Genomic DNA, 14,205 nt, shown 5'->3' with positions numbered 1-14,205 from the left:
CAGTGATTCCAAGCGACATTTTCGCTAAAAGCTGCTCGAGTAAAATAGTCCACAGCACATGAAAGGCGAACCACTACCGTAAATAGAAGCCCCGCGGCTGATTGAGCGCGACATCAGCCAATCACAGCGGCCGCTGGGGGAGCTGTCGATGACGAGGGCGGCCCTCAGCCAATGGGAGCACACTACTGGGTGTTGACCTCTGCGAGCCGCATCACCACCTCCTCCGTGTCCGTGGCGGAGGAGCAACTATAAAATCAAAGCCAGCTCGGGCTTTAAAGGGCAGAGTTGTAAAAACTCCCAGGCTGTGGGGAGTCAGCTGTTCAAACCCGGAGAGTCGGAATCAAACCCCACAGACGCGACACCGCCTGGAGCAGAGCAGACGTTTGCCTCTTTTTTTTTGTATCTCCTGTAGAAAGTGGCACCAGCGGCTGAGAGTGTTAACCGTTCACCGGGGCGGACTGTGGACTGAGTGCGACAAGGAGCGGCGTGCGTTTCCATGTAAGTGAATACCGACGTCGCCACAACACTGTTCTTCACTGACAGTAAAAATAAACCGAGCGTCCGCGTCTTCACGGATCTCGAGCTGCGACTGTGAACTGTGCTGTGTCCCCCCCCCCCCCCCCCCCCCCCTGTGTTGCCACCCAGCTCATTAGAATGCTACGTAGCCTGCTCTGCATCCACACCAGCACCAACCGTGAAAGCCACTCTTCCATCTCTGGGGCCGCTGTCGTCGTGTGTGTGTGTGTGTGTGTGTGTGTGTGTCTGACGCTGTGAGCTGATAAGCAGCTGCTCGGGCTGAACATTAACAGTATGTGGCAGCTAGATAGCTAACGTGCTACATTCACACCCTTCTTTTAACCCGACGAGCCAATGCTACTCGCTCGGTCGTGTCGCTCTCTCTCTCGCGCGCGGAGGGAAACGGAGAGTCGTTGGGATTCATCGTCGCGAAAAATAAACTTGTGTGTTGTAGAAACGGGTTCGTGGCCGTGGTCGGACTTTGAATGGCGATTATGTAACAGCAGCTCTCGTCGCAGGCTCGTACGTGCCTCCTCTGCCCAACTGTAGCTCGAGAATCGCCTCGGATACGTATTTTTCGTGAAAGCCTTTTTCTCCCTTCCTGAGGGTTTTTTTTTATTTTTTTTTATGCCTCAACATGTCCGTGGACCAGCGAGCCGATCTGAGATCCTTGTGACTATTGACACCTGCTATCAGATCCGACGCCCTCCGCAGAGGTCAACCGCGGTTGCGTTTATCTGTCACACTAGACCGCTGGGGAGCACACACTGCTGACACCGTCTGTGAGTCAGTGGCCTGTGTTTATTTATAGTTGTTGATAATGTAGTACCGCTGAGATGCAGCACTGCTGTGTGAAGGGGGGGGGGGGGCAGTGGATCGTGTAAACGCTGTGCTGAGATGATGCAGATCCATTTTTTGAACGTGGTTTTCCTTCTGTGTTTTCAGGATCCTGAATCTAACCCTGTTGCAGCAAGGATATCCGCTTTGGCAGCACGTTTTTTCATCACACCCATCATCGCCACCTTGGAGGTTCTTGACGCACTCCGAAAAAGCAACTCTGTGACGAAAAAAGAATCATCGCCCTCGCCACTGAAGCAGCTATGCAGCTTGAAATTCAAGTAGCACTCAACTTTATTATTTCCTATTTATACAACAAACTCCCTCGACGACGCGTGAATATCTTCGGCGAGGAGCTTGAGAGGCAGCTGAAGAAGAAATATGAAGGCCACTGGTATCCGGATAAGCCATACAAGGGTTCAGGGTTCAGGTGCATCCATGTAGGGGAGAAGGTGGACCCTGTGGTGGAGCAGGCAGCCAAAGAGAGCGGGCTGGACATCGAAGACGTCCGGAATAATCTCCCTCAGGATCTTAGCGTGTGGATCGACCCATTTGAAGTCTCCTACCAGATTGGAGAGAAGGGACCGGTCAAGGTGCTATATGTGGATGATAACAATGAGAATGGGTCTGAGCTGGACAAGGAGATTAAGAACAGCTTTAATCCTGAGGCCCAGGTCTTCATGCCAATCAGCGACCCCGTCGGGGTTTCCTCAGAATCCAGCTCTCCCTCCCCTCCTTTTGGGCAGTCCGCTGCCGTGAGCCCCTCCTTCATGCCACGCTCTGCCCAACCCTTAACCTTCACCACTGCCACCTTCGCCGCCACCAAATTCGGCTCCACTAAAATGAAGAGTAGCGGCCGTGGTAATAACGGCAACAACAGCAGCAGTAGCAGCAAGGTGGCCCGCACCTCCCCTACCAATAATCTGGGTCTGAATGTCAACACCCTGCTGAAGCAGAAAGCCATCTCCACCTCCATGCACTCACTGTACGGGCTTGGCCTGGGTCCGCAGCAGCAGCAACAGAAGGCTTCTGCTCTTTCTCCTAACGCAAAGGAGTTTGTGTTCCCCAGCCTCCAGGGCCAGGCCAGCCCTGGAGCCGTGTTTCCCGGGGAGGGCTCCCTGGGACTCGGCACTCTGCAGTACAACAATGCCTTTGACATGTTCGCGGCCTACGGAAGCCTCAACGACAAGTCCCTTATGGATGGCCTCAACTTCAGTCTGAGCAACATGCAGTATTCTAACCAGCAATTCCAGCCAGTCATGGCTAACTAAACTCATCATCAAGATGTTATTTATGAATGATGGTGGCTCAAAGAAAAGGAAAAACAAAGTGCACACTTAGAAACTGGACTTTCAAGGATAGTGTCTATTCAGTCAAGCGCATGTGCCCAAGGGTGTTTTTACTGTGCCCCCTTGAGTTTGTTTCTACTGAAAGCTTGTTGTACAAACACATCCAAGCTTGGTTACTTCAATTCAACATGCATCATTGTTTTTCTTTTTCCTTTTTGCCAACCAAGCACAAATTTTTTTACTATGTTGAGAAAAAATACTCCTAAAAAGTAAAAAAATAAGAAAACACAAGCTTCAAGTTTTGGCCTCTTACAGTATTTTAAAGGTGGTAAGACAAGGCTGATTTTTATGGATTGGCACTACTAAGTGGGGTTACTTGGTCTTTTTCTAATTGTATAATTTAATTTAGTACAGAGTTTGTAAGATATCAGAGTATATATTGTTTCTATGACATGGTGTTGCATTTATATCTTTTTACTACTCCAGTGATCTGTGATGGCTGCAGCAGCTTTTCCTTATTTTCTCTTTTTTTAAAGATAATTGTTAAAGAAATCCATCTTTAAAAAAAAAAAAATACATCAAATATTCTAAAGATTGTGTACAGAGTATTCCTTAGTGGTGGAAAGTGTAGGAATATTTGCTTTTTCTGAAAGATGAATTGTATTTTCTGTTTAAGAGGTTAAAAGATTTTTGCTATACTATGGACAAAAATGTAATCGTATGAATATTAATTTTGTACCTACATTGTGCAATACTTGATAAAAAAATACGGTATAACAAAGTATTTTGAGTCAGTGTCTTACATGTCAAGAGGGACTGAAATAGTTTATATTGTTAAGTTTGTATTAAATGCTTAAAAATGATATGCTTGTCTTTATTTTTTTTAATTTCATATTTGCACCCTGGTCTTTTTAATAAAATAAACTACAGTTGAACATGATCTGTGGAAAGCACACTTTATTTATTGCTTGTTTAAACCCTACACTGACTTGTGTTTTTAATATTTAACCAGTAGCAGACTTTGCCACCGGGGAGTCCTCAGCCTGAGCAGATAATGGTGACAGTCACATGCTGGGAGTTGCCACTCTGTCATGATGGCAACATGAAGTATTAAAAGAGTGGAGACGTGACTGTGCTAACTGTGAGGCAACATAAGGCCTGGAGCTCATGTGCTGTAAACTTTCAGGTTTTCTCTTTTTAAGGCGGCGGTTAATGTCTCAGTAATCTGGGGGTGTAGCCTTGTGACATCACAGCTGTGAGGACAGGTGGAGAGCTATTAATGATCTGTCCAGCTCATTGTACCAGAGCGAGCCGTCACATTTCATTATAAAGCCTCGTCCAGTCGGTCTTGGTTTATTTTAAGTTGGACATGTTGGTGTTTACAGGCCGCCGGGCATCAGTTACAGTAGAAGTGTGTAGTAATCACTGAGGTGGGCTGTATCATGGGCTTCCATGTCACGTGAAGGAAGGAGTTGAGTAAAGAACAAGCCAAACATTCACCCAGGTTTAGAGCTCCAGCAGCTTAACTCACAGAAGACATAATCACATTTGCAATTCTGTATGACTCAAAGGTCCGAGGAGAAAATAGCTTGTGTTTTTATTCTTAAACCATTTCCTCCTCCTTGTCAGAGACTTGTTATGTACACAGAGGTGTTGTTAAGGCCGAGCAAACCTATGTGCCTGAACGCACACAGAGCCGGTTTTAGATGCTCATTACTGACTGGATTGTGTTTATTTACCGAAGTATCTGACCCAGCTCACAGTGTAGCAACTACTAGGATTCTGTATGTTCTGTAATGCTGTGAAAACACTACATCCATAGCAGTGTTGGTGGAAAGTGACCAAGTACATTTACTCTACTAATGTACAACTCTACGAGGTACTTGTACTTATTTTAGTATTTTCATTTGACAAGTTTTGAACTTGTACTTTACAGATGACTTAGAGTTACTGTTAAAATAACAAACACAAAGTGTTTGTATAGTGGATCCTGTACCATGTGAATGTTTGAGCTGTGAGTAGCTATAGTAAAGTTTGATTTCCCTGCTAATCTTTTTAAACGGTTTCATTTAAGATGCCCACAGAGGTACACGTATCCCTTATCTTATAGATAAAAAGGAAGGATTCTTTCTTCTTTGTGACTATTTGCAGTAGGAGGTACCCCTGGACTAAACTGATTATATACAGTAGCAGTTCAAAGTAGCTCCACCTTGAGATGCTACAACATGGAAATGCTTTGACACAGTACAACATCACTTTTCTTTTTCCTGATTAATAGAGCTCTTTGTGCTCAGAATCAGAAAAACATATTTGTAGAGACTAAGAAATTAACGGAAATATATTATTATTCTCGGGGAAAAGAATAAGGAAATATATAAAAATACATACAAAGCTACACAACAGAAGATAAGGTTAATGACCTGAGTACTTCTTCCTCCACTGCTTTGAAGTAAAGAGTGCGTCAGTATCTCTGAATTTTGTTTTTGGCAATGAAATCCAACCCTAAGTTTAGCTTGGTGTGGCAAATAAATTGCCCAGAAGCGCCGGCGTCGCAAACGAATTCCTCCGCAGCTCGGAGGTGTATCCCATGGAGGATTAGAGTGCAGAGAGATTTTTGAGCCGGTTGCGATTCCACCCTTGTAAGACGCAGAGGCATAAAACATTCCTGGTAGATGCTGTGTCAGTATGCAAAGAGATACCGGTCTTTGTTTCCATAACTGGTTTCCAGTCAGATAACGCACCTCTTTTTGGTTTATTGTCAACTTCCTAAGACTGTGCAGTTTTCCATTGGAGGTGTAAAAGTGAGTGTAATGTCAGTATATTATGGTGGCCATTATACTCTAATACTGTCCACTCAGTCTCTATGTTTGGAACGCTTAACTCTGCACAGCAAAGCCCATTTTGCATTGTGTGCGGGGCTATAATTAATTGGGTCGGCCTGTACCAGCTCAAATTGTTGCTTTTCAATAGGTATTGAAGTTGTTTGAGCCTCCAGTGGAACACAATATTCAAACACACACACACACACACATACACATACACATTCACACGCACACACAGTTCCACATGACCACCTCAGCTTGCTGGGATAAACAGGCCCACAGATGGTCTGGTGTCACACCAGCTGGGAGACTCCCAGGGTACGGGGTGTTGCCTTGCTGTGACTCCATCTTGTCTGTTCCAGAGTGTGCTCTCCCCCTGCGTCACACAGCTATTTTCCTGACATGAGCTTCACATATTACACACTGGTCCTTATCGTGCTCTATCTCTCTCTCTCTCACAAACACACCCAGCAGGGCATTCAAAATGTAGGACTGGTGTTTGCACCTGAGGGTGTTTCTCAGCTGACAGGAATGTTCTGTTTGAATGTAACGTGACTTCCATGCAAAGGAAAATATATAACCATAATAATAATAATAATAATTTTACTTGTGAAGTGACAGTGTGGAAGTTTTAGATATTTTGGCTAATAGGCCACTTTCATGTTCACTAAATATGGAGCTACAGGTAGCAGCTGGTTTGCTTAGCGTAGCAAAAAGACTGGGAACAGAGGGAACAAGCTAGCCTAGCGCTGTCTGAAGACAAAAACAAACCCACCTATCTACAACTACAGCTCATTAATTAACATGTTATGTGTTAATGTGTTTATTTAATCTGTGTTAAAATCAACATATAAAACTGAACATGTGTTGTTTTTATAGAGATTTTTGTACAAATTAAACTGATGAATGAATAGATGAGTCAAATTTAGAGAAAGTTGGTTGTTGGTAATACAGGGTCAGGCAGTGTTGCCAGATGTACGATAATTATCATATTTGTATGATCATTTTGCCCTCCGTACGATGTTTGATCAATAATGCATGATGTACGATAATTTGATCATTTTGTAACACTTAGTATTATGGATGATAATGGGTGACATCTGTGTTCACGCATCTCTTCTAACGTGACGTCTTTCACAGCTACGAAAGTCAGTATTGAGCATCCCATCCCCACTCACGTATGATAATTGTCCTCAAAATACTATAATTTGAACCTTCTGGTACGACACTTCAACATTTCCCATCTGGCAACGCTGGGGTCAGGTCAGCAGTGTCCCTCTGTTTCCTGTCTTTGTGCTAAGCTAAGCTAACCAGCTGTTGGTTATGGCATACAGACACAAGAGGGATATCAACGTTCACATGTAACTCTTGGCAAAACTGAGGGGTATTTTCCAAAAATGCCAAAGCGTCCCTTTAAGCATTCAGTAGAATAAAAATTTTACAATGAGGTATTCAACTGTTTCTAAGATTCAAATCTTCACATCCTTCCTCTGTTTACATAAACTGAAAGGCATTTTAAAGCTGACCACTAAGGAACAAATAACCACAAATGCTGATGAGATGAGATAAAGTCATGTTTTCACTGCTAAACAATTACTGAAGCAAGAAAAAGTGCAATGGAAGGAATTAAACTGAATTACATGCCACACAGGCAGACTCTTTTCACTTGTTCAAACAAACACATGTTTTAAGCCTCAATTTGAGGTGCCAAATGGCTGATGTGCTGTAAACACAGAGTTTACAAGGCAAAGAGCGAGCCAGAATTAGTCATGCTAAAGTGCAGATGGTGCATGTCTACTGTGTTTTAACACAGCAGTGTGTATCACAAGGCTTCAAACAAAGACAGATGGGTCCAAGTATTTCAGAACAATACCCGGGAAGAGGGAGAGGAGCTGGGAGGGAAGTGCAGCATGTTTTGAATCGTAGTTGATACCAGATGAGGATTTTAGATCAATGGGACAGAGGTGATTCATGGAGAATTTTCCATTTTTCCATCCTGTCTCAGGTTGTCTGTAGGTGCTGGTACGTTTTGACCTTGATCAGAACTCACACTTCTATATTAAGTCCGTGATCAGGGCTGTTGCCTTCATGGACGATAGGAAGTGGTGATAGCACCTGTTCCTGGTTATTGAGTTTGGCATGTACAGCATGGCGATGGCATTTTCGAGGCTCGTGGGCTGGAGATACCGGCACACTGGCAGGAGGCACATCTGCAATTCAAGGAAGCTTAACGTTTCACTTGTTTGAAATAAGGAAATAAAAAAGAAAAACCAAAGAGATAAAGAAGATAAATAGGATATAAGGAAGCTCCATCCAGTCTGTGTTATTCACTGATAAAGCCCGAGCCGAGGCTTTAATGAACACAGGCTGTGATGTGTTTGGCCAGGACAGAACCTCAGTCAGTCGCCGCTTTCAAGTGCTGCCAAGTCATTTTAGTGGGGATCATCCATTCGACCCTATTCTTATTCCAAGCCAGACAATCATTCAACCCAAAAGCACCACATCTCAGCAACGTGGCGTCATAACCCATATTTCATTGTGGCCCTATAAGCCTGAGAGGAAAGCAAAGGGTGGAATGCATTGTTGCAGTTGCACTCTCGCTCTGTCTCTGTTTGTTTTGGTTCGAAGGCGCAGTTGAAGGTTACAGTATCGAAAGGGTGGCGCACACTTCAATAGGTTTAAAAATAGACCTTGCAGGGTTTCTGCGTCATCACAGGAGAATCCTCTCCTCTCATACTACCCCTCCTCCCTCCCACTCCAGCCAGCCAACCGTGGCTGGCTTCACAGCAGGGGCGACTTGTATGCTAATAGAGCACGGAGCAATTCTTTCCTCTCGCACCTGCATCACAACCAGGGCTGACGTCACGCCTGAAGAGGAATTAATACCCTTTTAAAGGAACCCGGGTGGATCCTGCTCTAGAGTTATGTAATGAAAACTGGCCTCTCAAGTCAGAGGTATGAGAAAAAGAGTGTGAAGACGAGACAGAGACAAAGGAGTGAGATTCGAAGATGTTTTTTTTTACTACATCAATAGCAAACCATGTAGCCATGACAACACATTTCCTTCACCTCTTCATGCTGACAAGTGCTTGCTGGGGCAGAAAGGAGTGCACCCGCTGTTGAATTAGGTAATTCAGCGAAGGAAATAAATGCTCTGGAAATGTCTCGCCTTCACAGGTATAACCTTGTTTATTATGATGTGGGAGGCTGAGAAAACACTTCAGGGTCCCACAGGTATTTTCTCCTATACAGAGAATCAGTAGGAAAATGGCAGTGTCAGGAGTTTCCACAGTGGTATATACTGGAGATAATGGGGGCAAGATCAACTTGATTTAGGTCCACTGTTTCCATTAATCTGAAAAAAGGGATTGGATGTATCTGCCCAGTGGTTTTACTGTACACATAAAGTAATCTTTTATCAAGTACTGATATGCAAATGTAATTGTCTCCATTTCTGTTAGTTCCCTTGTGACTGCTGAATTAATTAGTAAACAAGGATACATTTAAACTATCCTTGTGTGTATAAAATGCAACAAGCTATACCCAAGTTACCAAAAATGTAAGTAATGCTGCTTTTACTGTTTTCATGTTGCAGTAAATGTTAATTCGAGAGCAAACATTCTTTAGAGGCTGCATTTGAAAACTAGGCTGTCCCATTTCGATGGATCCTTCAAGTGCAACCAACAAATGCATCCTTTCATCCCAAAGAAACGAGAGCTCTAATGGTTGGATCCGTCTCAGGCCAAGATTCATTGTGCTTTGCTGACAAATCGTTTGTCAAAGAGGTAATGGAGCCGGCAAGCGACGAGACGTCCTGATGCTTGAGTATCAGGCTTCAACTCAACCGGACAATAGTACACGTTTAAAAAACAAGGAGTAATAAAATGTTTTATCATCTCCAAATGCAGCTCTGTTGCTAGGTGACAGCAATAAGTGTGGGACAAGCTGGACACAATCACCAAGGTCCTCTGTAGACCAAACCGTCATATTCTGATTCGGCCATCGCGGTCTACGTGGCCCCTTAAGAACCCTCCTTGTGGGCTGCGTAGACTTCATTCTCAGAAGGAGGCGGCCCCTGAATTGGGACGCAGCTAATGTCTTCTTTAAAAAGTATTTTAGCAGCTATGCGTTTATAGTCTGACAAGCTTTGGTGCTGTGGAAGGAATGTTGATGGGGAATTTTTATAATATCACTTAATCTTCAATGCTGTGAGCACCATGCAAAACTGCATCCACCTTTTTTATTAAACCAAAATGATCGGAATGGCAAAGCAGAAAACAATGTGCATCTTTTTTTTTTATTTGTTTTTTGTAATTTGAGTAAACCATGCCTTTAAGATCATTTTAGAGTCGGCCTCTGTGACATTCTGACCACAGGATGGTATCTATTCCTCACTGAGGCCTACTTGTGATGAGGCACATTTGTAAGATTACTGTGGCCACACCTCTCATGAGGCCTTTCTTGGTGGCGTGTTTAAGGACAACCGAGCATGATGGAGATGGGTTTGTTGCAATACATCTTTCTCTCAGCCCGCACCGGTATCTCTCCATTTCCGACTCATCCGAACCCCATCATTCTCTCCAGAGCTTGGGAAGTTTCCCGTGTATTTGATGTTCCCCGTCTGTGTAATTTAATCTCAGTGATTCCCTGCAGCTCTCTCCGACCATAAACCTCTGCTCTAATAATAGGAAGCCCAGGCACAGTCTCCTCTCTAATCTCTGTGTGTGGATGTTTGTGTGTAACTGCTCTTGCCTCTGCACCGTAGAGATAAGGCTGCATTTGTTTTGGCCACTCCGACACCAGGCTAACTTTCTCTCACAAATTGCAATAGTGATACAGAACCAGGGAAGAGGGGGAGAGGGAGGCTGGGGGTGATTGATATGAGAAAGACCAGACCCTTGCAATTTTGCTGTTGTTGCTATGCAGACCTCTCTATTGTGCATCCTATCAGGTGACTGATAAGGCACAAATACATGGTATCAGTGTTATGTGCAGCATTAAGACATGAGACAGGAATTTCACCGAGTTAAGAAGTGGCTCTGTTGGCTTTCAAAGCTCTGTCATACTTGTCTGGTACAGTCTACTTCTTAAAATCAGCTGTAGCCTATTTAGGAAAATTCAAAACATCTTCCAAATTAGGTTTCCTCACGCTCTAGATTTTGTAATTTCATGGAATAGGGAGAATTGAATGTAGAAAAACACATGATCTAGAAGTCTGAGTCTTTGTTGTTGTGTCTGTCCCATAATTTTTTTTTTTACATCTCTGCTGATACATAAACATCATTCATTATGAGCTTCACGCCAGAAATCATCCTCAGCACTAAACCCTGAACAGAGATTGTCTGTCTGTCAAGCTTTGGATTTAACCACATGCTGAAGGGTCTTGTATTGGCCTGTAGAGCGACATTATCACAAGGGCATGGGCAGTGTCACATTGCCTTTCCAAAATGAATAACAGAAGAGCAAAATTCTGAGAAATCGATTACATACTGCATTTGTCTGCTGTAATATAAACTGAAAAGGGTCACATCCAAGACCTAAACAGTATCTCATTAGCTATTTGTTTTTGTGGAGTTACATGTTACATTATTGATACTGTGAGATTGACAGCTAGTCGCCTATCGTCCAATGGGTGCAGGTCGCAGGTGTAGGTTGCCGTACCGTGTTCTTGAGCTCTCAGTCAGAGCTCTGCTTGACTAACCTGCTTCTCCAAATATGGTTACCTCTGTTTTCAATAAACCAAGATGGCGCTAGAAAAAATGCCAAACTCAAGGCTTCAAAACAGCAGTTCACAAACTAATAGGTGACGTCATAGTGGTTTGCCACTTGGGCCCCACCTATAAATCATTAAGTGGTGACAATGGCTTACTCTTTAGAATTATTTAGTGTAAATAGCCATCAGTCTGACTCTATTGAAAGGTTTGCGTGGAATAAGCATAAAGATTCACTAGCTACAGCTGATACAATCTGCTTGCTGGCTCTTGTCATTTCAGAAGAAAAGAGTATTTGTATTGTGAACAATGTATGTGCTTTACAGCTTAACAACAGCAACTGATTTACAAGTCCTAGGCTTTCAGAACACCTCCTGTATGTCTCACAGTGGGCGGTAATGCAGGACTCACACTATGAGTTGCATGAATGCTTGACGGTGGGTGTGTTCGACACTTGGTGTTGGTGCAGATTGTCATAACAACAACAATCACAGTTTCATGCTTGGGACACACAACAAAACAAAGGCTTACTTTAGTATTGATGACACAGCTATCAATGCAATGCGAAAGAGAAGTACACGGGAAATAAAATCCAGAACCAGATGAACACACACAATGGAGTGTATAGCCAGCACCTCTCCCTCTGCTTTCACATTAACATTAGCACATTTGAAAATGATTTGACTGGTGTTTCCATTGCAGCATGAAAAGTTGACCTCTGCTCAACTTCTGCTGTCCTCAGCGTGAGCAACATGGCGCAAAGGAACCACAATGCAGTTAGGCAACACATTACGTCACCCGATTCAAAGTGAATCAGCAGGCAGCGTTTTGGTCGATGCGTCCATCGCATATGTGTGAGTCCAGTGTACAGGGTGGTCACTCGCACTGGGGGAGTGTTAGAAAAAATCCAACACTATTCCTCTGCCTTTGATTATCCCGCCCCTCTTAATTATTTAAAAGGACGATGGACTGAGGAGTGATTAGATCGACAAAAATGCAGAGAAGTGATGTAAAAGCAGCTCGCTTCTGAACACCATCAGTGTTTGCTCTCAGAAAAGAGCGGGAGAGGTTGTTTAAATTCTGATTGCAGAGGCAGTAAATGATAAATGTGAAGACCAAGATGCTCTTTGTTTGTCTGTGTTGTGGCTCCATCACCTCATCGCCATGTTTCATTAATGGTCCACATCAGAAAAAGAAGTCTGCTCCTGATGTCATATTTCTCTTAGAAAAGAAATGGAGTCGAGGAGTCAGTGCTGTACTTTCACCAGCCTTCTCCCACCGTTTAAATATTTCACTAGCTTAGAGAGTAAATGGCATTCTGATGCCCTACGCGATATTCAGCAAAAGGTCAAGGTGGATTGTAAAGATTCACATCTGTGCTGTTTTTAGGGCACCTCAAGAGCATGTGCTGCTGGGAAATCTGTCGGCTGGAGTAACATCAGCCTCAGATCGTTGCTCTGTGGGTCGATATCGCTTTCAATCCACTACTCCAACTCCGAGCCGTTCTGCAATATTGACCCATTTGAAATCTTCTTTGACTGTTGGCCCTGAGAATGTACACAAAAATCTGCCAATTTAGCTTTTGAACTTATCATATGATTTCACATATTTAATATTGTTGTCACATCCAATACATCATCATATGATTAGTTGTTGATGTTGACAGTTGACTGTGCATGAGCTTTAAAAGTCCTGCAAATGAGTTTTCAGTGTAACAATTGTACCTCAGGAGCACAGTCATATAGAAATTGAGATTCAAAGGATGTACCCTCCACCTTATCCTTTGTTGGTTCCACAATATCCTGAATTCCTTGTCTCTATGACTGCATGGCTTACAATTACTGATTCGCTACATTTTGTGCTCCTGCATCCTTCTGATTCCTGATAGTTTGACACACTCAAAGGAGGATGACACACATCCAGGGCCGACTCTCCTCCTCCCACGTGGTTCGGATTAGAACCTTTCAGCATCAACACAATCTCTGACAGCTGCTGGAAACCATAAGGGATGTTATTATGCCTGAGTAAGATAGGACAGCTAAAAATGCCACTCGATGGAAAAACCTCTGTGAAGTGTAATTATATGATAATTGAATTCAATCTAATTCAAAATAACACAAAATGACATTGCCTCAGGTGCAATCATAAAAAGTCAAACAGTCATTACATTATCAGCTGTCAGTCAATACAACCATCATGGAAAACCTACCACCAACAAAGTTAAAACATCTCTTAAACAGTGCTTATGAGAGTGGTTAGTAAAGAACAAAAAATGTATGTTGTGGTTGAGAAAACCAAAACAATGAGCTTAAAGACATAAAGACACTATAAAGCTCTGTGAAGCCGAGGGGAGTCATGTGCTAAATCTCTGTGGGTTCGTCATTACAAGAAACCGCACAAGTAGTCATGTGGTCCGATGTTGATCTAACAATATTGGTCATAGCAGCTTTAAGGTGAAGTAAACAAGTCACAGTATAATGTCGTCCACCGTAAAACACATTTGATCCAAACACAATTTCATTCATCCTCATTTCCTTCGCCAAGGAGATTGCGCAAAAACATCAGTAATTGGTGGAGGCCAAAAGAGGAGCTAAAAGAAAGGTATGTAAATAGGCAGAATTTCGCCAATCTGTTAGCCAAAACAAGTGTGTAGTTTGTTGTACATGTGCAATATTTAGACCCAAGAAAGAACCATTTATATTTGGGGGCTGACCTGAACAAAGGGACAGATTCATGAATTTTTTTAATCACTTTCTGCACATAACATGTGAGATATGGGTCTTGATGATGAACTAGGCATATTAAGTTGACTGATTTGATGTGGCTTAATTGAATTTGAGTGATAATCTAGTTTGACAAGTTACTATTCTTCCATCATGTTCACGTCACAATATTATTTACCCCAGTTTGCCCAACCTCCCAAGCACCATGGACATTTTACTCATATCATCTTTGTTGTACTTTTACTAAATTCCTCACAGAGTTTCTATTCTTTGGTATATACTATAGATATGGTCGAATTGGTTTCAT

The 14,205-nt window shown here is 43.0% G+C and overlaps 1 protein-coding gene across 1 annotated transcript; it reads left to right on the top strand.

Moving 5' to 3' along the window:
* The first annotated feature begins 266 nt into the window (after positions 1–266).
* Positions 267–3,582, top strand: tob1b (transducer of ERBB2, 1b). The gene is made up of 2 exons (XM_034570655.1): positions 267–498; positions 1,462–3,582. The coding sequence occupies exon 2, from the start codon at positions 1,617–1,619 to the stop codon at positions 2,622–2,624; it is 1,008 nt and encodes a 335-aa protein (XP_034426546.1). The 5' UTR covers positions 267–498; positions 1,462–1,616; the 3' UTR covers positions 2,625–3,582.
* The last annotated feature ends 10,623 nt before the right edge of the window (positions 3,583–14,205 follow it).

Source organism: Hippoglossus hippoglossus, chromosome 19, assembly GCF_009819705.1.
Source record: "Hippoglossus hippoglossus isolate fHipHip1 chromosome 19, fHipHip1.pri, whole genome shotgun sequence".
Lineage (NCBI taxonomy): Eukaryota > Metazoa > Chordata > Actinopteri > Pleuronectiformes > Pleuronectidae > Hippoglossus > Hippoglossus hippoglossus.
Note: the sequence above shows the minus strand (reverse complement) of the source record. Positions and strands in the feature narration are given on the sequence as shown.